The sequence below is a fragment of the Poecilia mexicana genome, unplaced genomic scaffold (assembly GCF_051168715.1).
Source record: "Poecilia mexicana isolate PSO_F unplaced genomic scaffold, ASM5116871v1 scaffold_21, whole genome shotgun sequence".
NCBI classification, from domain to species: domain Eukaryota; kingdom Metazoa; phylum Chordata; class Actinopteri; order Cyprinodontiformes; family Poeciliidae; genus Poecilia; species Poecilia mexicana.
In genome coordinates this window covers 19,362,000-19,387,426 of record NW_028263390.1, presented here as the reverse complement: position 1 = coordinate 19,387,426, position 25,427 = coordinate 19,362,000, and the positions used below count along the sequence as shown (strand labels likewise).

Below are 25,427 nucleotides of genomic sequence, written 5' to 3'. Positions count from 1 at the left end.
TTGTGTTGGTCCTTGTTTTCTTTCAGTTTAGATTTTTCTCTCATGTTATGATGTATTTGTAATAAATCCTGGCTGTCAGGATTCACCTGAATTGGAGGATCTGGATGGATTAGCAATACAAAAAAAAAATCTCTGCATCAACAAAAAGACAACCTTCATAAATTTCCTCCATTTAGCACGTAACCAGTTCACAAGGCGGCATCCTGGAATTACATGACTGGATCATGTAAAAAAATAAAAATCACCAATACAAAGTCTATTTTTTTACTTTTTGCATTGATTTATTTTAGATGTTTTACAAGGATTATAAACTGCGTTCACTGCTATTTTTGAAAGGCAGGAGTAATTCTGCTGCTGCTGTCTTTAAAAATCCTGAATTTAAGAATCACCTGTGCTGCTACTCGCACAGCTGTCTGACAGCAGGAAGTTTCGTAGCTCCAGCCAGGAGACAACGGATCAAACAAAGTAAACAAAAATACAAAAAATTGGTTCAAAATTAGAGAAATTTTCAACATATTTCAAGGCTTTTCTGTCTCAGTTGAAGAAAAACATCCTCACAGCATAATGCTGCCACTATCATACTTTTGTGTTAGAAATGATGTGCTCCTTTCATTTTGGTTTGACCAAACGTAACCTTCAAATGTTTACTGCATCACCTACATGGCTTATAAATGTTAATCTTCTCCAAATTCCAAAAACATTGGAAAACAATCGTCCTAACTACATCAAATGTTGTTGAAGTGAGCGTCTCCGTGTCTACTAGTGGAGGTCAGGAACATGACTGTCATTTATCAGAGAGACCGCATCCTGCATTGTCTTGATAATAAGAGAACAGAAAATGTGGATAATTTTCAGTCTGCCACAAACTGAAAATATACGACTTTAACTGTTTATTTGATTCTGTTAAATTAGGATTTATCTGTTGACTTAAGTTTGCTTCACTTTGACATGCAGATGTAGGGAAATCATTTAAGAGATAATACTGAATATACGCTCAGCCGGTATAGTTTGGGGGTTATTCTAAACCCTGACGGGCTTTATCCACAATCATGAAATGTAGAGAAGCATCTCAATCAATTTCTCTTTATTTGCTGCAAATTTTGACTATCGTATTTTCCGCAGAATAGAGCGAACTTGATTATAAGGGGCACTGTTAATAAATGGCCTATTTTCGATCCTTTTTCATATAAATCCACCGAAGTATTTGACGCTTTCCAACTACGTCACTTAATCATTCAGGCGCCATGATGGACGTCGGAAATGAGGGACGGGAGTGTTGAACAGAGAAACTGGTTTTCCAAAGTTGTTTTTTCCAGTTTATTCATGGTTTCTTCTTGTTCAAGTCTTACTAATTTGTCTGTGAACGTAACACGTCTGGCTGGGGCTCATAGGCGGTGATATTTATAAAAGCTGGAAACAGCTAGCTTAGAAACCGACCCATATCTCCTCCCTCCTGATGTGTTGATCAAATTACCGACTCTCCCTGAATTCACACCACATGATTTATGTCACTATGTCATAAACAGCGCTTCCCCTTAAACCAGAGCAGCATTAAAAACGTAAAAAAGACAAGATGCTAACCAGTTTTTTCCATACATGCTAGGCTACATGACGGTGGAGCATTGACTCCATGGTTCCCGACGGTTTGACCTTCTCCACAATGTGATATTTTATATATTTTTAATTATACTTACTTCTAAAGTAAGTATAATTACTTTATTCTTCTTACCTTATAAAAACTGTTCACTGCAAATCCGCGGTTACACCGAGGGCTGACAGTCATTGTGATTAACGGCTGCTATCCATCGCCGCCGCATCTTTCCTGTTTAAAGGTTATAAAATAAAATGACGAGTTTGGTTTCTATCCTTGTCTTTTTCTGTAGCCGACCGCGCAGCATCCTGTGACCATCTTAAAAGTGAAATCAACTAAATAAAAGCGATATTAGATGACAGGTGACTAGTTTAAAATAAGCACTTTGGTTATTTTGACGTCCGTCATGGCGGAGTGGGCGGAGTTGTGAAGCCCGTGACGTCACGTGAAACAAAATGGTCATGAAAGTCGGTCAGTCAAAGCACAGCGTGTATTACTCCGCTACGCTCCTGACTACGGTAACTTAATGTAACTAAAACGTTTTGACAAATCGCCGTGAGCGCTGTGTACCACAGAAAACCACTTTGAAGTCAGTAAGCAAGACCAGAATTAATCCATATTAATCCACTAGAGGGCGGTGTCTTACTCCAGAACAATATGAAGGCGCTCTGTCGTTTTTTAAATATAAAATTAAAGGCTTTTAAGTGCAAGTGCGCTTTATAGTTTGGAAAATATGCTAATGTTAATTTTTATTAAAGCTGAGGTGTGTAACTTTATAAAAATATGTATTTTGCATATTTTCAAAACTGTCACTCATAAGAGACAGATAATCTGTGAAAAAAAATCTGCTTTCTCCCAGTGGTCATACTGCCAACTGCAGAAACAACCAATTACAGATAGGAGGCGTATCTTAGAGCTGTCAATCATGCTTGTATTCCTGTAACATAACATAATGTATTTAATAAGATTTATATTCATCTTTATATTTATATGTAATCATAGTTACATTTATTTGCAACTTCTCACAAAGTTGGGGCTGGATTCTCAGGTTGTAACAATAATTACTTAATGGATTCTAACAGACTGACTCTTAATTTTATTTTACTTATAATTTTGATTATTTCATCAGATTTAAATATCAATTTTTTATTCATTTGTTACTTTTAATGTATTTAAGTTTTATTCTATTTATCATTTCAAAATTCTCTTTAATTTCTTTGATACGTTTGACAACATTTAAAGACAAAAACAAGCAAACCTTTTTTTATTATCCAAAGATGTCTTTCTAACTTTCTGTCATGATCCCAGAGTTTGTTTTCTAACATAAAATCAGAAAATATTAGATGCTAAATTACATTCCTGAGGTGTCAGAGGAGATCTATTAGAGCACCAAAATGTTTCAGTCTTGTATATTTACAGAGAAAATCTTAAACTGGACAGAATCGTGTCTTTTTCGCTCACAGAGAGCACAGCCTCTGGCTACCGAACTCCATATGTTTGCACATATTTGCACATGTTCTGCTCCTTCATCTCCATGTCAGCTAGCATACGGCCACCTGAACACGCTGCCTCTCTGTCGCTCGCTTATCAGAGTTCAGAGCCAGGTGTGCCTGAAGCAGCAAGCTGAGTCTTTGAGCTCACAGGGTGGTACCGCTGGTTCCCACGTATGAAAAAAACGCAGCTCAGCCTTGTCCAAAAAGTCACTATATTTGTCACAGGGTGCTTTTTTTTTTTTTTTTTTTGAAGAGGGGGTCTGAAAAAGTTGGTAAATCTGGTGAGGAAGCGTGGAAGTTGGCAGCAATGCTTGGGGCATGGCTCAGGGCAAAGTCTGTATAGTTATGACATCACAACCTTATGGCGGTCCTGATGATCCGTTTACAGACTCCAGGCTTCAATGCATGCCAAGTACGCATCTCAGCGGAGAGAATGTCTTCAGCGTTTTATAGTAAACACCTTGTAAAGCATCCGGCGATCAGAAGAGGAAAACTAAAAGATCTGCAAATTATTGCACAGATTCTGTTTGTCCTCAGTTTTCAAACAATTATTTTATTTAATAAGGATAACAGCTTTTGAATTTTTGGGCTGGCAGAGTACCCAAAAATTTTACTCAAGTAAGTGTAGCACTGTTTCAACATATTTTTACTCAGGTAAAAGTAAAAAGTTGCCATCCAAGAAATTACTCAAGTAACAGTAAAAGATTGTTTGGTAAAATGTTCACTCCAGTACTGACTAACTCATGAATTTATCAATCATTTCATAAAGTCATAACATAGAAAGTTAAGTGGTAATTTTGGTATTTTAAGGACCACAATGACAATTATTCATATAAATATCAAAAAACAAAGTCAGACAAAAGAAAATATTTCCAAATCAGTTTCTTTCAACAACAAAACCTGCTGGCCACGCCCCCTAACCCGACGTTTACACTCCCACTTGAAAATGGCTGAAAACAGATTCACAAGTTTATAACCGTACATCTTTGAAAAGCAGAAGTGAAGCCTCCTGCACAACCAACAAGAACACAGCAATTGGTTTCTGGATGGTAAGTCAGCAACAAAACATTTGTCTTTTCCAGCAGCCATTGTACAGCTCAGGTTGTGTTGCTAGATAACGGGCAGAGCCTGATGATTTATGACATTACATTCCAGAGGTTTTTGAAACGGGTCACATTCTTGACACCAAATTATTGCCAAAAATTAGTTTTAGCTTTTTCCTTTAAGTACTTGGGCTGTTTGTAGAAGCAGTAGGAACTCAAATGGAAGTATAAAAGTGTGCAAATTGTGAATTTTGCAGAACTTGTACTCTTTAAAGACAACTAGGCTGATCTGTAAAACAGGGGAAAGTGACTCCAGGGCGTCACAGGGAGATTCACGATGCCCTGAAATGATGAAAACCAGAAAAAGTGGTGAACCTTCCAGGCCTGGCTGTCCACACTGCAAAAACACAAAATCTTACCAAGTATTTTTGGTCCAGTTTATACTGCAAATATGTTAGCACACTTGAAATAAGACAAAACTAACTTCAAAGTAACTTTTCAGCCAGGTCTGGGCGTTTGTTTCAAGTTATTAATTCATTAAACCAACAGTTAAATAAAAGTTTGAATTGACTCCAGAGATTAAGAGTAAAAGACTGTCATGAAAATATAGATGCTTGTGAGCCTTAACACAGACTTCCTCAAATTATCTACTGTATCGATGTATTTATAATGTTGTACAACCTCTGCTGCTTCTTTCTAACTATTCATCCTGTAGACACCAGCTGGACGTCCTGCAGATTCTTCACTCTCTCATAAATATTTGCTTTTGGTGTCAGATAAAGACCAGGAAGCGAGTTCTTAGATGTTGTTGGGATATTCTGACAGTTTCAGGATTGTTACAGCGTTTAAAACCAAGCTCCACTACATTTCCAAAACCACTGAGATGAATGAGATGTTCAGTAATGTCTCATTCATAATATGCTTTAATACTAAGTTGACCAACGTTGAAGCTGTAGAAGACACTTGTCTTATGTCTACAAACTTGTTCCCACATATCTGGGAGGATGCAAAGCCAACCATGAGGAAAAAAAACCCCAAGCTTTAAGCTTTTCCAGTTCAAACAACATATAAAATACCTCTTTTTGAGTAATTTATATGTCTAATTTGAATTATATGTGTAGTCGTGCTGCACTGTTGCCTTGCAGCAAGAAGGTTCTGGCTGTTTTCTGATAGGATGAGGTGGGGATTTTTCTTTAGTGTATTTCGCAAAACTGCAATGGAAACACTTTTTTCGCATCAAACAAGTCACGTGATCAACATCCGGAAGTTTCTACTGGCAGAAAATACGAAAAAGACAACAGGAAGAAATAGGAGGATGTTTTTTTTAATGACTTATCCTGGTGAAAAGGCTGATTCACGTGTCATTTTAATTGTATTTCTTATTTATGGAGTAACCGTAAATATGAAATTATATTTTTTGACAAAGTTTTGAGGAAACGCAGCTAGCTGGTGTGAATGCATCTGCTCCAGGTTTATTTTACTACCTGACTACTGTACGTAAGGTCCCAATGTAGCAGAAAGGACATTTCATGAATGAACCTTTTGCACATATACCGTCTTATCACGGTACCAGGACGTCTTGGGTTCAGAATGGATCAACAGCAACCTTCAGATGTCAGTGCGTAAAAGCTGAGCAGGTTTCTCATTGGACAAGGTCATGGGACATATTTAAGTCCTGCAAGGGACTGCGCTGCGGCGGCGGGACGAGTCTCCTGCAGAGCCGAGCGCAGGATGCGAGCAAGAAGAAGAGACCGCAGCTCAGCATGAGGCAGGGAGAGGAGGGAGCGCTGGATGGAAGGTGTGTGAGCAACAGAAAAGCCTGGATAGCAGTGTGTCAAGAGTGCTGTCAGTCACTCATCCATCCAGCTGGCTAATTGGCTCCTTACCCTCTCTCTCCTTCTTTCCCTCTCCCTCTATCCCTCTCTCTTTTGCCCTCTCTCTCTCCCTCTATCAGGCGTTGCTCCTAACTGCGCGCCGGAGGCCAAAATGCAGATGAGCTCTGCCTCGCGTCAGGGGGAGCTTCTGCTCTGCTTAATTATCTGTGTGTGTGTGTGTGTCCGTGTGTGTGTGTGTGTGTGTGTGTGCGTGCGTGCGTGCGTGTGTGTGTGTGTGTGTGTGTTAGCCAATGAGCTTACCGGCCCACACACACAACGTTCGAGTTGCTGCTATGCTAAACAGCAAGGCATCCTGGGAATTGCAGTGACAGCTCATTTTGGGGGTTTTTCATAGTCTCTGTATGAAGGCTGCTGAGAGACAACCCTCCCCTCCTCATCTTCCTCCCAAATTTCCCATTCCCCTCACAACACACACACTCTGACATGTACACACACTCGCTCACACACCTCTCTCTTTCCCCCGGTGCTCATGGGAACGGGTCCGGGGCCTGTCACTAACCCTCCCCCTCTCCTTTATCCCCACCACCTCACCTCCTTCCCCTCATCGCCGCGGTGACAGGGCTTGTTGACAAACGCCAGCAGTCATCAGGGCACCATGGGAAATCTTCTGCCACCATTTTGTCAGCAGTATGACAGAAGTTGTTAATGTCTTGCCTCTCGCCCTGACACGAGACGCCGGGGCTGACAGACTGCTGCACACACACACGCACTCACACACACATATATATATATATATATACAACATGTTCATGCACAAACACACAAACAGGAAATGTCATTTTCACAATGTAGACACAAACACAGATGCTCATGCACACACACAATATTCATGTCCACATTTTGTGTCCCTCTATCCTTAACTCACACACACACACCATCTCTCACTCAACTAAATCAGTGAGTGTGTGTGTGTGTGTGTGCGTGTGTGTGTGTGTGTGTGTGTGTGTGTGTGTGCTGGCTGACAACTGGATATGTGTGGATGTTTAGTGTGTGTGACTCGGGAGTGTTAATGAGGATATGTCTATGAGTGTGTACGGCTTCTAATGAGTTGTACCTGTGTTTCAGTGTGTGTGTGTGTGTGTGTGAGAGAGAGAGAGGGAGTGTGAGAAGTGTCTTGGCTCTCATTATGGATGCGGCGTGTTTGTCTGATCGATAACATTTACAATCCCGACAGGAGATTGAGCCTGGCGGACAACCCTAACTGACCGTTATGAGAACATAATGAACTCCGGACAGAGCTTCCTCTCAAACACACACACACACACACACACACACACACACACACACACACACACACACACACACACACACACGATGCAGCTTCTCTGGGCAGCCAATTACCGTTGCTCATAATCCACTTGCTCCTCACACATCCACCTGTGTATAAGTCAGTGTCCAACATTTGTGCAGCTGGATGTTTACGTGTTTTGCCGGTTGCAGAAGATGCCAAAGTTCCCTCCAGAATCCATAAAGCGTGCGCGGATCACGGCTCCGATCGGAGCGGGATTGGTAGTTTCTGACACTGTTCACCTGTTTGAATCCACGCTTCGATGCTCGAGGTGTTTCTGATTTATACGCACCTGCAGGGCCGAGCGCCGCACAAACTATGGAGGGATGTGTTCATGTTTCTTCAAAAGAAGAAAACAGGAGGCTAAAATTATTTATTTTAGGTTTTTTATTAAGCTGGCTTTCCTGTTTAATTTGCAAAGTCATTTTAAATGAAAGAAAAAAACAGATTAACCAATAAATAATCAAATTTACTCCTAAGGCAAGTCAGTACAAGCCTATTCTCAATTAAATAAAAGGACAATATGACTCTATTTGTCATATTGTGAAAGTAACTGATTCCTGCGCTTATTTAGCAAATAAAATCAGGGAATTTATGTTTTTGGGTATCGTCCACAAGACTCGACAAACTGGACCTGTTCTGCTACTGGTACCAAAATCTGCATAATTATATCCAGAAATTTGTTTTGAAATCCAAACTCATCTGAAACTCTGAGGAAAAGAAAACAAAGGAGGTTAAAAACAGATTTGTGTTTAATTTTGTCTCTTTTTGCACTTTGATGTCAATGTAAGCCTATAAAGTTTACTGCGACCGCATGACTTTAAAACCTATTTATACACCTTTAACTTTTTCATGATGAATCCACAATATTTGATGCCTGTTCTGATAATTTAGTGCAATTATTTTGCTTTTCGCAAATTGTCTTCACTGCAAAAACATCTTAGTATTCTTAAATTAAGGAAGATATACATGAGCTTATTTTAGATAAATAATCCCTTAATACTGATGAAAAAGTTCTAATTACACTGGCAGAATATTTAATGTATAACAGGAAAAAAGTCTTGCTATAATTTAAGTAATCTGCTAGTGAAACTATAATTTAAATTTACTTGTAATATAGTATTGATTTTGATATTTGCACTAGAAACGTCTGGGTGTAATTTAACCTCAGTATTAATCCAGGTGTTTTGTAAAGGTGTCAGAAATTTGCTAGAGAACATTGGTGAGCAAAATATCATCATAAAGGGCAGAGATAAAAATATAGAGAAGTTAAAGAAAAATTATGCTGTAAATCAATATATCAAGTGTTAAACATTAATGGTTATTGTTACGATTTACCAAAATAATCCACATAAATACAAGAATTTGCTTTGAATAAATAACAACAAATGTATTCAGCTCCCAATAAACACCATGAAACTTAACAGAAAGATAAAACAAAAAGATATTAGAAGTATTCTTTGATGTTTTTTTTTTTTTTTTTACTGGAAGTTGTATTTAAAAGAAGAAAATCGTGTGTTGATGTCAGGTAAGGAGTGCCTGATGAAGAAGGCCCACAACCGGCCTCAGTCTGGATTTACTGGTTCTTCCTGATAATACAGATTATAATGTTTACAACAACCAGGTATGACACAATTACACCCTAATTCAAAGCGTTTCAGAGGACAACTAACGTGAATACACACTTAAACCCATCCTAACACTCCTGTTTTAGACACATTACACAAATGTGGTCAAAACATAACTAAATCAGACAACTGAAAGATGGCTCCTTAGCCTCAAAAGCACAGTTTAAATTACATAACTTAAAATATTTACTCCTACAAAAGATGTTAAATCCTGTTAAAAACATTTCTATTAAGCTGATCTATGTACTTATTTCTTAAAACAAATGTAAAAATTAAACAAAAATCAATAAAACACAAAATCTTACCAAGTATTTTTAATCTGGTTTCTGGTGCATATAACTTGAAATACAATAACACATGAAGGAAGACAAAACTAACTTAAAAGTAACTTTTCAGCAGGACAGAGGAGTTTGTCTTAAGTCAATAATTAGGGATTAAAAACAACCAGTTCCACTGGGAGATTCTTTCTCTTATGAGACAAAATTAAGAGTGAAATAAGCTGCCAGTGGAACAAGTTGTTTTTAATCAATATTAAGGAATTATTTACTTATATTCTTCCACACAGATTTTTCGTTTACATGCAAAATTGTTCATCCTCCTGGTAGATTTAAAAGGGACTTACCATACAAAATTCACATTTTGCACTTTTCAGATACTTCCATTTGGATTTCCGCTGCTCCTAAAAACAGCTAAAGCACTTGGAAAAAAAAGAAAAAAAAAACCCAAAAAGTTAATTTTTGGTGTCTGGAAAATGAGTACTTTCAAAAACCTTTGAATATCAGTGGGCACAGTCCGTTACCTAGCAACCCAAGCTGAGCATGTTTGGTCAGCTGGTTTTACCGGTGTACAATGACTGCTGGAAAAGGCAAGTGTTTTGCTATTGGCTTACCGTCCAGAAACCACTTGCTGTATTCTTGTCTGTTGTGCAGAAGGCTCCACTTCTGCTTTTCAAGTATAAATGCACATCTGTTTTCAGCCATTTTCACTTGGGAATATAAAAGTTAAGGGGTGCGGCCTGCAGATTTTAGTCCACCACAGGTTTTTATGTGGCCCTCGATACGCCACATATCAATAAATTCACGAAAAATCAACAGATCCACACATTTGTTTCCAGATTTTTATTGTGAATTCCTCTCAAAATTGGTTTTAAGTGACTGCTGCCTTACTTGATGTCAAGTTGTAGTCTGTGATCGATACAGCGATGAATAAAGTCGCATTTATTTGCTCTAATCATACATCATACAGTTCCTTACAAATATTTCTAAATTAATGCCACAAAATATGTGAATTTGATTGCAAATAAAAAAAAAACACACAAAAATAATCACAAAATCCCAGAGGGACTGATCGGTGTGAAAAGATGTTCAATATTATTTAATTTTAAGAAACACTTACTGAATGCTGAAATAAAAAACAACTATTTATTGGTATTATTTATTACATTAATAAATCTCTCCTGTTTTGCACAAATCTGCAAAATTCACACATTTTATTCAGATTTTTACTGCAAATGTCTCTCAAAATTGGTTTTAAGTGACTGCTCCCTTACTTGATGCCAACTTATAGTCCGTGATCAATTCGGCAATTAATAAAAAGCCACATTTAACATCATACATTAGCCCCCCTGCTGCCCCAGTTCGCCCAGGGCACCAAACAGGCTAGGACCGCCCTTGCATTAGCTAAAAATTCCTTACAAATATTTATAATAAACAAAACACAAAAACAATCACAAAATCCTGGAAAAGATGTTTAACATTATTTCATTTTAAGAAACACTTCTTCGATGTTGCAACTAACAACTGTTAATTGATATTTTAACAACTTAATGGGTTTTATCAATAAATTCCAGCCCATTAAGAGTATTCAGATTTTTGATATGGCCCAAAATGAAAATGAGTTTGGCACCCGGGTACAGTACGGCTCTGCTTAACAACTTGTTCAACACACACGCACACACCTAAGCAGGTGGAGGAAGTTAAGTGCAGCTTTCAGCAGGTGCCGCCCTGCGTGAGCCGGCTAGGACGAGATGAAAGTCACCGCTGCACTCCGACTCTCTCTCCCCGACTCCCTGCCTCCCATCACCGCGCGGAACACGCAGCCTCCCTCCTCGCCTCCCCGCTTCCTCTCGCTCTCCGTGAGCCAGATTTGTAGTGACAGCAGCGGGTGCATTCACTAGTCATTCCCCATAAAAGGTTCCGTCTGATCAAAGCCCCGCTGAGGCAGCGAGGCGGCTCGCTAACGTCGGTGTGTGTCTGCGTGTCTCCGGTGTCTCGCAGGGTTGAGGCGGGTTTTGAAGCGTTATAAACACAAAAAAAATCCCTCTCTGTCGATCTCCCTGCTATTTACATTTGAGCTCCGTTTTGCCTTGGCAGTAAAACATTGTTTTTTTTTATATTCCCTCCGCCTGTAGCCTGTGTGACAGGCTCGGCTGCATTAATCAGCTCCTCTCGCTAGAGTCGGGAATTTCTTAAACTGGAAGAATTAAATCTTTAAATACATTTTAAACGGAAGCGTCTGACTGAAGTTATGTTAACAAGCCCCCCAACCTGAGAGGTGTGTGTGCCGAGCGCAGGTTCCCCGGTGAGCGCTGAGGGGTTGGCGCACACCAAAGCAACGATGCGGCAATGTGTTGATATAAATTTGCCCATCCGCTGTCAATTAGACAAACCTTTTAGCAGCTGTGAAAGTTGGGCTTTTCCCAGTCAAATATCAGAACGACGCCATGCAGGTGCAGGATGAACTTTTAAGTCGTCTGCCAGTCACTCTCCCTCCCGGTTTTCCATATTCATGTCGCTTTTAAAATCACCAGGAAGCCCGAGCATCCCTCTTTGCCTCCTCATTAACATCAGGCGGCTCGTCAGGAGCAGCAGCGTTTTTCACAATCAATTAAGCGCGAGGTTTACTGCTGACACATCGATGCAAGTTGAAAAATATGCATGTGAATAAAAAAAAATTGGGGGAAATGCAAATTTTGAAGTGTGTTTAGACTTTTAAGAGGCTTCTTTAAGGGGCTCCACACCCCTTCTGCCTAAATTCTGTTTTCATCCTCAACACAAAGCTTTCTATACATTGATCTTTTCCTCACAATACTTCCTGTTTCTGCTGAATAAAACATAGACCATCAACACCGCTTGAAGTTGTCCGTGCATCAATGCTTTCTGTCTGTCTTTGAACACAAAAAAAGTCAGAATGTGACTTTATAAAGAAAAACTAGAGCAGAAAAAAGAAATATTTTGAACATAAATATCAAAACTACTTCGCCAGCTCGTATCTAATTTGGGGAAACTGTGAAACTTGTTCCTTTAACTTTCATATGTGCAGCAGTGGGAACATCGTTTTCTGATGCAGCATCAATTTTAGTCAAGTTTTATATCAATTCAGCTGGAATAATGGGACAGAAAGAAACTTCTGCTGCTAAAATAACCAAGTGGAAAACACACCGCCTTGATTTTATTGAATGTTTAAGAAATATTCACCTAAATCTAAATGGTTTTTCTCTAAATATGTAAGTTACCATATCAAATTATAACATTAAATGATCAACTTCCCCATCTATTCTAAAATATGATGGATATTATCTTGAAATTTGAGATGATCAATATTTGCTAATAGATATTTAAGTTAGAATTTCTGGATTTAGCTGTAATTTGGTCATAAACTCACACATTTCTAAAGATTTTATTAATTATTTTACAATATAATGTATCAAACAAATCTTCAGGTTTTTAATGGCAAAATTATTTTCTGGAGGTTTGCCATAGATTAGTTTCAAATGTTCCAGAAATGCTTTTATTTTTATTGTTTTTTTTTTGTTTTTTTTTTACATATTTCTCTTTTTACAACTTCAACACTTTGCATTAATGATTCTGAAAAAGTCAGTAATAAAACTTAACATTTGTTTTTACCTCTAATTTAAAACAAAATAAGTTGAACATTTAAAGTACATTATATGAAATAATATTTAAAATTGCAAGAAATTGAAGGGATCCCAAAACACTTATGAAAAGATTAGCTTGTGCACGCCAAAAATCTTTGAAAAAAATTTATTTTTAACATTTTGTTAAAGTTTCTGCATGCAGTTTTCTGTGCTGAACTGCAGTCTTATCCTAAAAAGATTTTTATTAATATTTCAAAGAAAAAAACTTTGCAAACATGTTTGATCTGTTGTCTCTGATGGGGAGAAAGTTTGCTTTCCATTATGATAAAATTATATCTAAATTTGAGAAACTCCAGTACTGGTCAAATTTTAATTTTCAAAAAAAAAAAAATATATATATATATATATAAAAAAGCTCTAACAAAAACTTATTTTTTTAGAGATATTGACACAAAAATGTCAAAAACGTTATTTTATCACTATGCAGCTTGTGTCAAAATGTGAAAGTGTGAAAGTGAACAGGCCACAAAATGAATTTCAGGGACTAATTTGCATTATTAACACCACAGTTGTGTTAAAAGCAAAATATGAAGAAACAGAATCATTTAAGTTTCATCACACCATTTAATTCCAACAGTTTGTATGAAAAAAATTGTACAGCATATATAAACATTAGGATGGCCTTGCTTCCTCTGAGCGGGTTAAACTTCGCTATGTTACATTGAACTCAGAGGAGATGCTGAGAAGACACCAGGAAACAGCAAACATTCCTCATCAGCATTCTGCTATAATTTAACAGGCTCCAAGCTAAAATTAATTTACAAACGAGCCCTCAAACACATTCGCATCGCCTATTCAACCTGTCCGATCAAGGCAAAGTGGTGCTTGGCCGTTCACTCAGTTGATCATATGTTAGCAAGTGTGTTGGCAGCAGACATGATGAGTATTAAGATCTAATTAAGGATCATGGGTTACTGGGGATAGGCCTCAATCACCATGGCATGACCCTGGAAGATGGAAAAATTACAAATGATGAAATATTTGTTGTGTTGTTTTTATTTTTGCTGGTTTTTAAGGTTAAGAGGAGGAAGTTACCTGTCCTCCTGCAGCGCAGGCGGCCACCAGGCCGTACTGCCCGCCCTCCTTCTTCAGCCGATGAGCCACGGTGGTCACCAGCCTGCAGCCTGTGGCTCCGAACGGGTGGCCCAGAGACAGAGAGCCGCCCCACAGGTTGAACTTATCCAACGATGGAGTCCCAACCTGCACAGATAACAGGGTCAGAGGTCAGGGGAAAACCACCAGGGAAACGTTTCCACAATTTATCACATCAGAGAAATAAGAAGCAATTTAGTGGGATTTTATGTGATAAACCAGCAGAAAGAAGCACATGATGATACATAATCAAAATGTTAAAACATTTCAAGTGAAAACTTTTGAAAGGCAAAATAACATCAGGCCAACATAACTAGGACCGTCACAATAACAGATTTTGCAGCATGATAAGTTATTGCAATAAGCAATAATATTGTTTTAATAATGCAAGAAAAGATTCCCAAAGATGATTCAACTTTAAATTCTATTTACATTTAAAACTGGAAGACATTTTAAATATGCAAAATAAATAAAGAACCCAACAGAAACAACAAAGAAAAAGAATTATGAAGTCTGACGGAAAACTTTTGTCATTCATGTAAAAAGAGAAAAGATTATCATGCGATTAAAACATTCGCTGCTTGTTGCGAAAGGCATAAACATACAAAGATAAGCTGCAGTATGTAACTTTTATTAAAATATATATATATTTTTACCCCAATCAGAGACAGGAGGCGGGCCTTAGCGCTGTCAATCACACTCTGTCACTTCCCCCTTTGCTTTCTGCTATGCTACAGTTAGCATAGCTTGTCATGAACACTAGGGCTAGTTAGCATAGCCACAGTTGATGACGGATAAACGGTTTTCCTGTAACTGCAAGTCATTTCTCCTCCAGTAGCATATTTAGAATAGAGTACATGAGAGTGATTGACAGCGGTAAGACCCGCCTCTTGGCTCTGATTGGTTGTTTTTGGTCAGCATTTCTACAGACGGCTCAGGGAAGTGATTGATCTTTTCACAGATTATCTGCCTCATAACACACAAATAACAAACATGTAAATATCTTTTTTTTTTTTTTTTTTAATAAAAGTTACAAACCAAAGCTTTAAAGTTCATATTTATGAAACCACAATCCCTACGGGTGATTACAGAACTACCAGCCTGAACTTCAAACTTTTCCTGACAAAAATAGTTCAGCTGATCTGCATAGATTTTAACTGATTACTAATAATCTTTACCTTTGCTTTCCTGCCCATGTACGTCTGAGCGAACCAATCAGAATCCATCGCCTTCAGATTTGCCATAATCTGACCCTAAAAACACAAAAACACATCATCATGACAGAAACGAGTCGTTTATTTCTAAGACAGCTGACTGTGAGAACTTACAGCGAAAGCTTCGTGAAACTCAAACACATCGATGTCGGACAACGACAGGCCGGCCCGCTCCAGCACTTTAGGTGTAGCGTAAGTCGGCCTGCAAAAGGAAAGGAAACGGATCAGAGGAAACAAATAGAACATTTTCTTAACTTGCAGTTTGGAATAAAACAAGATTTTTAGGATGTTTCTGGAATAAATTTACCCCAAAAGCAGCTGATCTTTGGGGTCCTGGGACACATAGACAAAGTCTCTGTCAACGTGAAAACAGATAGCTGAGGTCACCTGAGGTCGAGTCAGAGGCGAAAATAAAACTGAGAAAGTCCAGATACCTGAGGTAGGCTTTGGGCTTGAACCCCATGGACAAAGCTTTCTCCTCAGACATGATGAGAACAGCGGAGGCGCCGTCAGTCTGAGAAAACACACAAAAACGACGAGTTTACCCACAAAATTCAAGCTGAAGATGTTCGTCAAAATTACTTCAACTAAGAAAATGTTGCAGTCAAATTAACTTAGTGTTAGTTTGTTTATCCAGACAGAAAAGTAAAAGCTGAAGTTCACCAGGAAAGACGAGTTGGCAGCAGTGACGGTGCCGTGCGGCTTGACGAAGGCGGGTTTTAGTTTGGCCATTTGCTCCATGGATGACGGACGGATGCCGTTGTCCTTTGAGATGATATCCCGACCTGAAACCAAAAACATGTTGGATCAGTTTATTTCAGCTGTTAGGATTTATTATATGTGCTATTTTGTTTATTTTAGCTGAAATCTATCTCAGATTTTGTGGCTAATGTAAACAGATGACGACACGGCCAAATTTCCAGTACCGTAACTCTGAGATACTTTGGCTATATGAAAAATTCAAACGGTTTCTGAAAGAGGAGACGTTGCACTTTCCAGCCAATATCGGGTTATTACGGTAATTTCACTCCCGCTTATTGCAGGGAGCATGTTTTACTGATGAAACACTCCTTTAATAGATGGTAAATTGCAAAAATAACTGCTAGATATTGAAAGTTCCAGATGTTATGAATAAACGGGCAAATATATTTGCTCACAGGACATTTAAAGAACTGTGTACAGTTAAAATAAGTAAAAATATCCAGGCAGAGATTTGAAACTTGAGTTAAACATCTACACTTTTCAGGATTATAATCTAAACATTTCCTGTTTGTTTTTATAAAATTCTGGACACATTTTCTTAGATTTTTTTCAAAAAATATTTCTTTTATATTAAAGCCATGAAGAATATCTACAGATTTAGTAACTCAAAAGATATCAATTAAACAATGACAGGAATGCGAGAGCTGCAACAACATATTTCCTTAGAAATAATCATAGAAAAGTGAAATAAGTTTAAAGTTTGGATGTCAGTTAATGACAGGATGAGGATTTACCGGGAACCTTAAAGGAAATCACGTCCTCCAGCAGCCCTTGGTCCTGAGCCTTCTTGGCCAGTGTGTGCGACCGCAGCGCGAACTCGTCCTGCTCCAGTCTGGTGACCCCAAACGCGGCGGCCAGACGGTCGGCGCTGTGGCCCATCGTCTCCGCTGTGGAGAACTCGGCAACAGCAGGGAGCTGGTCACACACGTTCAGCAAAGTTTACATCATGTCACACACAAAAGAAAAGAAGAGAAACACAACGATGCCGACCTCTGGGGCCAGATGTGCCAGCCGGATGCTGGCCAGCAGGCCCAGCCTCTGGCCGACGCTTTTGGCCTTGTTGAGGGACAGCATGGTCTTCCTCATCTTTCGGCTGTGACGGATCGGAACGTCGGACATGAACTCCACGCCGCCGGCCACGATGACGTCACACTGGCCTGCTGCAATCATCCCAACAGCTGAAGAGGCAAAGAGAGAGAACATTAACGGTGAACCACTGTGCTTCCTTGAACAGATTAGAGTTGGTCTACGGTCTATACAAAACATGTTCATTATGTTGTTTGGACCAAAATTATTCTTAAGATAATGAGATTTTAGATTTGAGCTATCTTAGAGCCAAATAATCTGCTGCTGACCACAAACCCCCAACTCAATGTTCACACTCGCACGTGGAAATGGCTGCAAACAGTTCAACTTTGAAAAGCAAAAGTGGAGCCTCCTGCACAAACAAGAAGAATGCAGCAAGTGGTTTCTGAATGGTAAGTCAACTAAGCATTGTCTGGGAGACGGGCTTGTCTTCTCTGGGGTTGCTAGGTAACAGCGCAGTGCCAGCTGGATTTGTAACATTCTGAAGGTTTTTGAAACAGCTCATTTCCCAGACACCAAGAAACATTAACTTATTTCCAAAAAAAACAACTGGGTGGTTTATAGAAACAGAAGAAATCCAAATGTAGCACAAAAACGTGCAAAATGTGAATTTCCCCATCAATCCAGCCAAAATGTCTACAGAGCAGGGATCTCTGATAGAGAGCTGAGGTCACCTGAGGTCATCGCCTGGTTGGAGGAGATGCAGGCCATGGTGACAGTGTGAGCGGGAATCTTGTCAGAGAAGCCGGCCCCCAGCGCCGCCTGGAAAACAACAAGAAGGTCATCCTGAAAAACTTCAGATCCAGATCACACAGATTCAGTAAGAGCGAGAGAGCGTGTGTGTGCGTGTGTGTGTGTGTGTGTGTGTTTATACCTCCCGGGCCACGTTGCTGGTCTTAACCTCCTGGATGACCGTCCCATATATGAGGTAATCCACAGCGTCCTTCGGTATTCCTGTCCTGTTCAGCAAAGCCCTAGAAAAACACAAGCAGAGAATTATAGAGAAATACGAGGAAGACTGGAAGAAAACACTTTAAAAAATTATTTTACAGCAGATTTCCAACACCTGAAGTCCCTAACACCAAGTTTTTCATCTAATTTCGAGTCCAATATTTTATTTCAAATATTTGCACAGTGTGAGTAGTTATTGTTAATTTTAAATATATTGTTTTTAGCATTTTAAGAACTTTTTTGTGTGAATCGTAATACCTGATGCTGCTGTTACAACTGGATTTAAGGGATTTGAAAGTTTTCCTTGTGCATTAAATGAAATGTGGATGCACGCTTAAAGCTCCTTACATTAATCTAAGATGCAACAATAAAAGGAGTTCATGTGACCTCATCTGAAATCTTTATGTAATTAAACATTTCTTAAAAGTTTTAAATCTTTATTTTACCCAGATATTTTATTTTCTACACAAACTATGATTAGTTTAGCTTATATCAGGTCCTTATTTTCACTTTTAAAACTATGTTTCTGAACAACCTTTTGTTGTTTTTTTCCTCAGTTACGGTTTTGGCTTACAGTCAATTTGAAAACAGAAGCACAAACTTACTGAAGAGCTGCTCTGGCCAGGTCATGGGGCATTAAGTCAGCATACCTGTCACCAACAATGAAGGAGACGTTTTATAGCATAATCAAGCTGTTTCACAAACTATGGGAACATAAACTCAGTTTTTAAAAACAAAACAAACGCACGTGGTTCCAGACAAGAGGAAAGGGGTTCGAACTCCTTCAACCAGCACGATGTTCTTCACCCCGGGTCGAGCCAGCGTCTTCTTGCTTTTAGTTTGAACTGAGAAAAATAACAAAAACAACTTTATCAATGCCAACAGTCGTATCTCCATTATCTCAATGGGAAGCTGTCATGTTTTGTTACAGTAGATACGCAGTGCAACTTAAATGCTTAAAAAGTTAATTTACATGATGATAATTAGCATAAATATAAACTGCATAACAGTGGGGAAGAACTCAATCCCCTTTTGATCCTTCATTTGTAATCAAAATACTAAACTTAAATTATTTAATAAAATTACGCAGGTTTATATAATATAAAATGGCATTTGTTACCTTGAGCCTGGAGCTGTGTTGTTGTACTGAGGGATCGTGCAACTGTGAGAAAAATAAAAAAATTGACTTAAAATTATGATTATTACTATTACCCTGCAGCTGCAGGGAAAAAAGTAACAATTACACAGAAATAACATGGTAAGACGTTTTGCTGTTTTTCTGATTGCTGGAAGTCATTTTCAGTAATTTAAACTGTTAAAAAAAAATAAAAGAAGTTACCAGATCGCACGGCCCAAGACTGGCCGACGGCGCCGGTCCGCATCGTGTTCAGCAACATGGAGGCCATTATGCTACAGACTGGAGAAAAAATGATTTACTTTGAATTTTAGCCTGAAGTTTTAAAACAAAAATAAAACATAAACATAGAAACCTTTAATTAAAATAATAATAAAACTGTAAGCCATGTTAATTTAGTAAGTTGCAATTTTCTGGTAAAAAAATATAAATTTTTAGGAAAAAATACAAAAGTCTATTATGAATTATAGAATATTTCTCTATTGTAATCATGTTTAAATGTGAAATCTACAAAATTCACAATAAGGAAGAAAGAATGGATGGACAGACAAAGAATGGTGGAAGAACAAATGAAACTTTAAACAAGGGGGGAAAAAATAATGTTTTTCCTTTTTCCACAATAAATCAGGTCTGAAAAAACACTTAAACCACATTTCATGCTTTTTCATCGTTTAAACCGTTTATAAACGGTTTCTTCCTGAAATGTCAAATAACTAAAGACACCTTTTTTCTGAATGACGGATCGACACATTCAAGTAACATTAAGATATTTTTGAAGGCAAACTGTCAATTTCACTGTACTTGAGATGATACCATGCCCTAAATTTCTAAATAGAACTGTTCTTGGTCTCAAATTTTAGTTTTTCCTTCGCGGTAATAAATATTTGACAATACTGCCATATAAATAGCTTAAGAAATTTAGGTAGACAGCTAGAAGCGCTGAAAAATGTCTAAAAGTACACCATTATCGTACGATAATTTCCAACAAACTAATCTTTAATATTAAGTGTTATTTATTTTCTAAATACTCCTTGAATTTACTTAATATGAATTATTATGTGCGTCAGTTTGACATATTCCTGGGTCACCCCTGCCCAACCCCCTGCTGCAGCGACCTTTCACCTACATTCCTCTCCTACAGAATGACAGACAAAAAAACAACTATCATTGCCTCAAACGGTGTCATTTCTCAAAAAACTCCACAGAGACGCGTCAATACTTGTAACAGCATTTAAATGCAAATAAGACGTCATTAGAGAAGCCGTTTACGGCAAAAATAGATGAAGCTATGCAAGCTAACGTAAGAGCGAAGCTAGCTGACTTTTACTGCTAGCTTAAAAATTGTAACGCTAGTTAAGACTTTAGACATCTTTTCCGCGCAAATAAAACACATTTTCTGTTTTAATGTTTTCATTAACAGCCTCGACGACGTTTCATCTTACCTTTACGTGTGCTGCTTCTTTGCCACCAATGCTTCCCTGTTGAATGACAGACTGCACAGGACTACAACAACCGCTGTAAAGGACCCAAAATAACTGTGGCGCCTGTAATAAATGCCGATAATGAATAAATTGAAAAAAAAATCAATAAAACGTCAGGCATACGTTAAAGACCTACATTAAACACTTGTATCAAATATTTAACATATATTTGTGGATTATTGTCAGCATTCTATTAAAGCTAAAGTTGAAAAGTTAATGTTTTAGTTCAGGTAATTGTCAAGTTGACTCAAGGTCCTTCTTCAGTCTGCTGCATGAACAAATTACGCTCTTGCACCCCCAATGGCCAAAGTACTATTTTACGCGTACATTTTATTATATCAGCAGTTTTTTATTGCCTTCTGTCACTGAAATAATATCAATTTAATTAAACAACATAATTAAATAAAGTGCATGGCAAATAGATGATATAACAAGTTTAATAAATGTGTTTACTTTTGCCTTTTAAAGTTACAATTGGTCTTGCCAAATGTGTGATTGTTCTAAGCAAAACAATCTTAAAATAAGTTATTTGAATAATTCAACATGCATCCTTTTAGCTGCATTTTCAAGTTTTAATGTCCACTTTTCTTTATTTCTTCAGTATTTTTTCTTGGATTTTATTCTTTGTACCAGTATATTTATTCTTATCATATTATACTGTTTTTCCTTCATTTAACAATTTCCTGAACTGCTTTTGCCTATATAGGAGGAAAATTAGACATTATTCATGTTGAAATGAAAAGTGCGAATGAATAAATCTGAATTATGATGAAATTGTTAACCTATGCTGATTTAGCCACATTATGAATTAGAGAATAAATTGTTATTTGCTTATTTAGTCCTAAAAGAGCAATGAGGATGTTGCACATCTGACTGGAAGGTCAGAGAATGAGGGGAAATGTCTCATCCCTTTTTATCTTTACAACTCATGGCTGTTTCTTGGGAACAGACCTCAAGGTACAATATAATCAAATCTGCTTGTGTGGCTAAAGATTTGGCCTTAAGTTCTGATTGTACAACAACTTGTTAGCAGAAAAGGCAGCAAATAAATAAATAAACATAAATGAGTCGTGGGGAGCGAAGAAGTCTTGGTTGTTCTGCTGCCTGGAGCAGGTGGCACACAGAGACCGCTTTAAATGGTATACAGACACACATCCATATTAATTAGTGACGCACATAAAGGCTCAAAAAGCTCCACAGTCTTGTGCTAGTGGCTACTGGGTTACACTTGAGTATATTAAGGTCATTTTGGCTGATATCAGATTAAAATATTGGAGAAGGGAGAAATGTGGCAGCTGGACCGCCCTCTGGGTATGTTCTACTGTATCAGTGGCATTTCTTTATAGCTGCACTTAAGAAAAACAGTGCTGCCTTTCTGCTGTCTTCTTCTGGGCAACTCTCATGATGCTATTTTATTTGTTTTTCTGGACTTGTTGTGTTCATTTCTTCAAAGTTCCTCTGGGTGACGCCTGCAGAGAAGAAGGATAGTTTAATGTCACAAATGTTGGAGCGGACTTTTCCTGATAACACAAAGTCCAAGACTGAACAAATGTAATGATCCAGAGTTAAATAATCTTGAAAGAGCGTGTTGAACTGGAACACTGAAAGCTGTTCAGGTTTTATAGATCCATTTTAGAGTAAAGTATCTTAAGGTGAAATGAGCAGGATATGTTATAAGGTAATAAGTACAGAGGATTTTACAAAACAGCCACTTTTATTTATAACAGATTGAAAAGTGTTGAAATTTTCAGCATTTCCATTTGCATTTTTGAGATCTTCATCACTTTAAACCTCAGTTTGCAGATCTATTGGGATCATTTAATTAAAATAAGGGGTAGTTATTTTTTACTGATTATTTCTCCATTTTGGTCCAACTTTGAACTTTCATCCAGTGCTCTAATCTAAACACTTTATGTTTTGCAAGATTTTTAAGGTGAATTATAAAGAAAACTATTAGTTACTTAGACTATTTTTTGGCAATGCTGAGAGGATTTATTTTGACTGTTTGCATTATTTAGCCTCTTCAGAGCCTTCAGATGTTTTCAGTCTGTTAAAGATAATATTACCAATAGCAGTACAATTTGCACAATGCCTGTTTTGTTTTGTTCTTGGAAAAAGTTATTAAAAACAAGTTTTATATCTAAATTAAGGTGAATTCATGGTTCCTTTTTCCACATATTGTAACCAGTAGTGCTTATCAGTGGCGCCACCAGAAATCTTGGGCCCCCAGACAATAATTTGATTGGATGCTGACCGAATGACCGAAGCTGTTAGGCAACAAGCAGAACAACACCTCTTTCTGGACACTGCGTGGAAATAACTAGATTTTTCTTATTTTAATTCTATTTACCGTAAACTTCCGAGAAATAAAACACACAAAATGAAACTTCGACAGGTATGACGGATTTATAAGAAACGTAACATCGACGTGCGCACGAGGTATGCTGGATTGACGAGGTATGACAGAACACCAGTTTGTTCATATCTCTTGGAATTCATAACCTTCATACTTTTTATAATATTCAGCTTTTTATTAATTTTTCTCCCCTGTGGTGTTGGCCCTTATAAAAGGGACAATTACAAGAGAAGAAATGCGCAGAGACGAAACCAGTGCGCCTTTACTTATTCTTGTATTGTTTGTAAAGAGCAGAACACAGAAATCTCTTCTCATACAATTATGACAGTTATTTAACAATACTTAAACATGTCACTTTGAATTAATGTTATGTTACTATCAGAAGTGAATTAATAAAGAAAAAAATAGAAATATCAAAATGATGAACAGTACCTTACTTCTGCTTCTTCATAAAAATCTCATTTAAACAAATCAAACTGTTAGATGCCGAACAGAACATGTTCCTAACGGCTTACTGCCGTTAGGAACAGAGCTAAGCTAAGCAGCTAGCCAAACACTCTTCGCACATCACATTAAAGCAAGATAACTAATACGCGACGCAAAACAAACTAAATACATACGAACTCGCACACACAGGGCTAGCATTCATCCATATCATTCTCCAAAGATTAATCTAATTTCTTACCTTATAAAAGGGACAATTACAAGAGAAGAAATGCGCAGAGACGAAACCAGTGCGCCTTTACGTACTCTTGTATTGTTTGTAAAGGGCCCACGAGTCCCCCTAGTGGACTCTTTTGATTATGGCGCCAACGCACCGCTCTTTCAGACAAAGGACTTAACTATATTTCTTGCACACACGAAATCAAACTAAATTAAGATAATCAAACAATTGGGTCTAATATTAACAAGTTCAAATGAATATCATACTCTATAAGAGAATTACAATATAAAATGTCCGCTGTGTTTCACAGTGAATGTTTTAGGTCCTGCTTATGAATGGCAACCAATCATCCAGTTTCAGGGCTGTCATGGAGGAAACGAGGCAGTGGCCATTTTGAAGTTGGGCAGTTTAACAGTTTTTATGCCGTTTAACACCTTGGAATACTTTGAGCTTTTTCTTTTTTTTGTGCTGCATGTGGCATGTTTTTTGTAGTCTCCATGTTAATGATGCCTCCAAACAAATGAAAGGTAAGGTATCATAAAAGGTGCTTATGATTAAAAAAATATATAATTATGTGATCGGTATCGGTGATTGGCTGTGATCGGTCCTCATGGGTGATCGGAATTGGAATTGGCAGGAAAAAACCTGATCGGCACATCTCTAGTATTAAGTTTGTTTTGTAGGTTTATCTGTTCTTTTTCTTTTCAATACCTTGCAAAGACACACAATGTACTTTTTGAACTGTGACTTTTTATGTGTTCCTGAAAAAACAAGAATTTTTGGTCTCATTTCTGGTACAAATATTTTACCACACTTGAAATGAGACCAACCAACTTAAAAGTAACTTTTTAGTAAGATAAGAGCTTGTTTTAAGTAATTTATAAAAAGTTCTAGTTCCTCTGCCAGATTATTTCACTTATTACATGGGGAAAATGTCTTGTTCTAAGTTAATTTATCTGCAAAAGGAACACATTCTTTTTCATCAATATTATGAAATTATTGACTTAAACAAGCTCCTATATCTTACTAAAGAGCTAACTTCTAAATTAGCTTTGTCAGATTTTAAGTTTACTAAGATATTTGCACTAGACCAAAAATACTTGGTAAGATTTTGTGTTTTTGCGGTGATGCGATGTCAACAAATTGTTTGTGGGTACAACATCAGATGTAGGTGATGCAAAAACAACAGATTAGTGACACGTTCAGTTTAAGTCTTGAGCTGTCGTGGACTTTTCCAACCTGTCCACAACTATTTGACACAGAAAATCAGTTTTCTTTGCATTTAGATTGATGTAAAACTTGATTTGTGATAACAGTGACCATTTTTTCAATGTCTCTGCTGTTCCAGAAACAGTTTAAACACAAATACACTGTTTGTATTTTAATTTCAGCTTACCAGCAGAAGTGTGATTCTTACCGCTAAGCTTCACGTAATAATTGCATTTCATTGCATTACTGGATTTCTTGATAGTAGACGTAACAATCCTAACAATACTTTGAATTAACTGGTGTCACAATAAGTCAAATATTGATAAACAATAACAAAAACTGCCCATCCCTGATAACAAAAGCCTCACTATTTAATAGTTTCATTTTGTTAAAATGCTAATTGGATAGTGACTGAACCACTGAGTTTTTATCGTTTACAATCTGCATGTTGATGAGTTCAGCTCAGCTAAAAAAATATCAAAACTCATTTAGCTTTGTTTTATTTCGCATAACATTCATTTATTTCTGCATCGTTCGTCTGATGGCGGTCATGCAGTTACAGGGTCAATATTTCATTTACTTCAGTCTGTAAAGTAACACAA

General features: G+C 37.6%; 1 protein-coding gene across 1 annotated transcript; it reads right to left on the bottom strand.

Annotated features, from left to right (window-relative positions):
• Positions 1-13,419: 13,419 nt before the first annotated feature.
• hadhb (hydroxyacyl-CoA dehydrogenase trifunctional multienzyme complex subunit beta) lies at positions 13,420-20,672 on the bottom strand. Its single transcript, XM_015003937.2, has 16 exons — positions 20,558-20,672; positions 19,320-19,397; positions 19,101-19,142; positions 18,729-18,825; positions 18,586-18,630; positions 17,904-18,003; positions 17,704-17,791; positions 16,934-17,121; positions 16,678-16,858; positions 15,845-15,966; positions 15,616-15,695; positions 15,489-15,536; positions 15,296-15,383; positions 15,146-15,220; positions 13,911-14,075; positions 13,420-13,822 (listed from the first exon to the last, which is right to left on the bottom strand). The coding sequence occupies exons 2-16, from the start codon at positions 19,384-19,386 to the stop codon at positions 13,787-13,789; spliced, it is 1,422 nt and encodes a 473-aa protein (XP_014859423.2). The 5' UTR covers positions 19,387-19,397; positions 20,558-20,672; the 3' UTR covers positions 13,420-13,786.
• Positions 20,673-25,427: the final 4,755 nt, after the last annotated feature.

Coding starts and splice junctions, on each gene's coding strand:
- hadhb (XM_015003937.2), bottom strand. CDS start 19,386: ATGGCCTCCATGTTGCTGAACACGATGCGGACCGGCGCCGTCGGCCAG. Junction 18,004..18,585: donor CTGGCCAGAGCAGCTCTTCA/GTAAGTTTGTGC, acceptor GTGTTTTTCTAG/GGCTTTGCTGAACAGGACAG. Junction 16,859..16,933: donor TGGCACATCTGGCCCCAGAG/GTCGGCATCGTT, acceptor GTGTGTGACCAG/CTCCCTGCTGTTGCCGAGTT.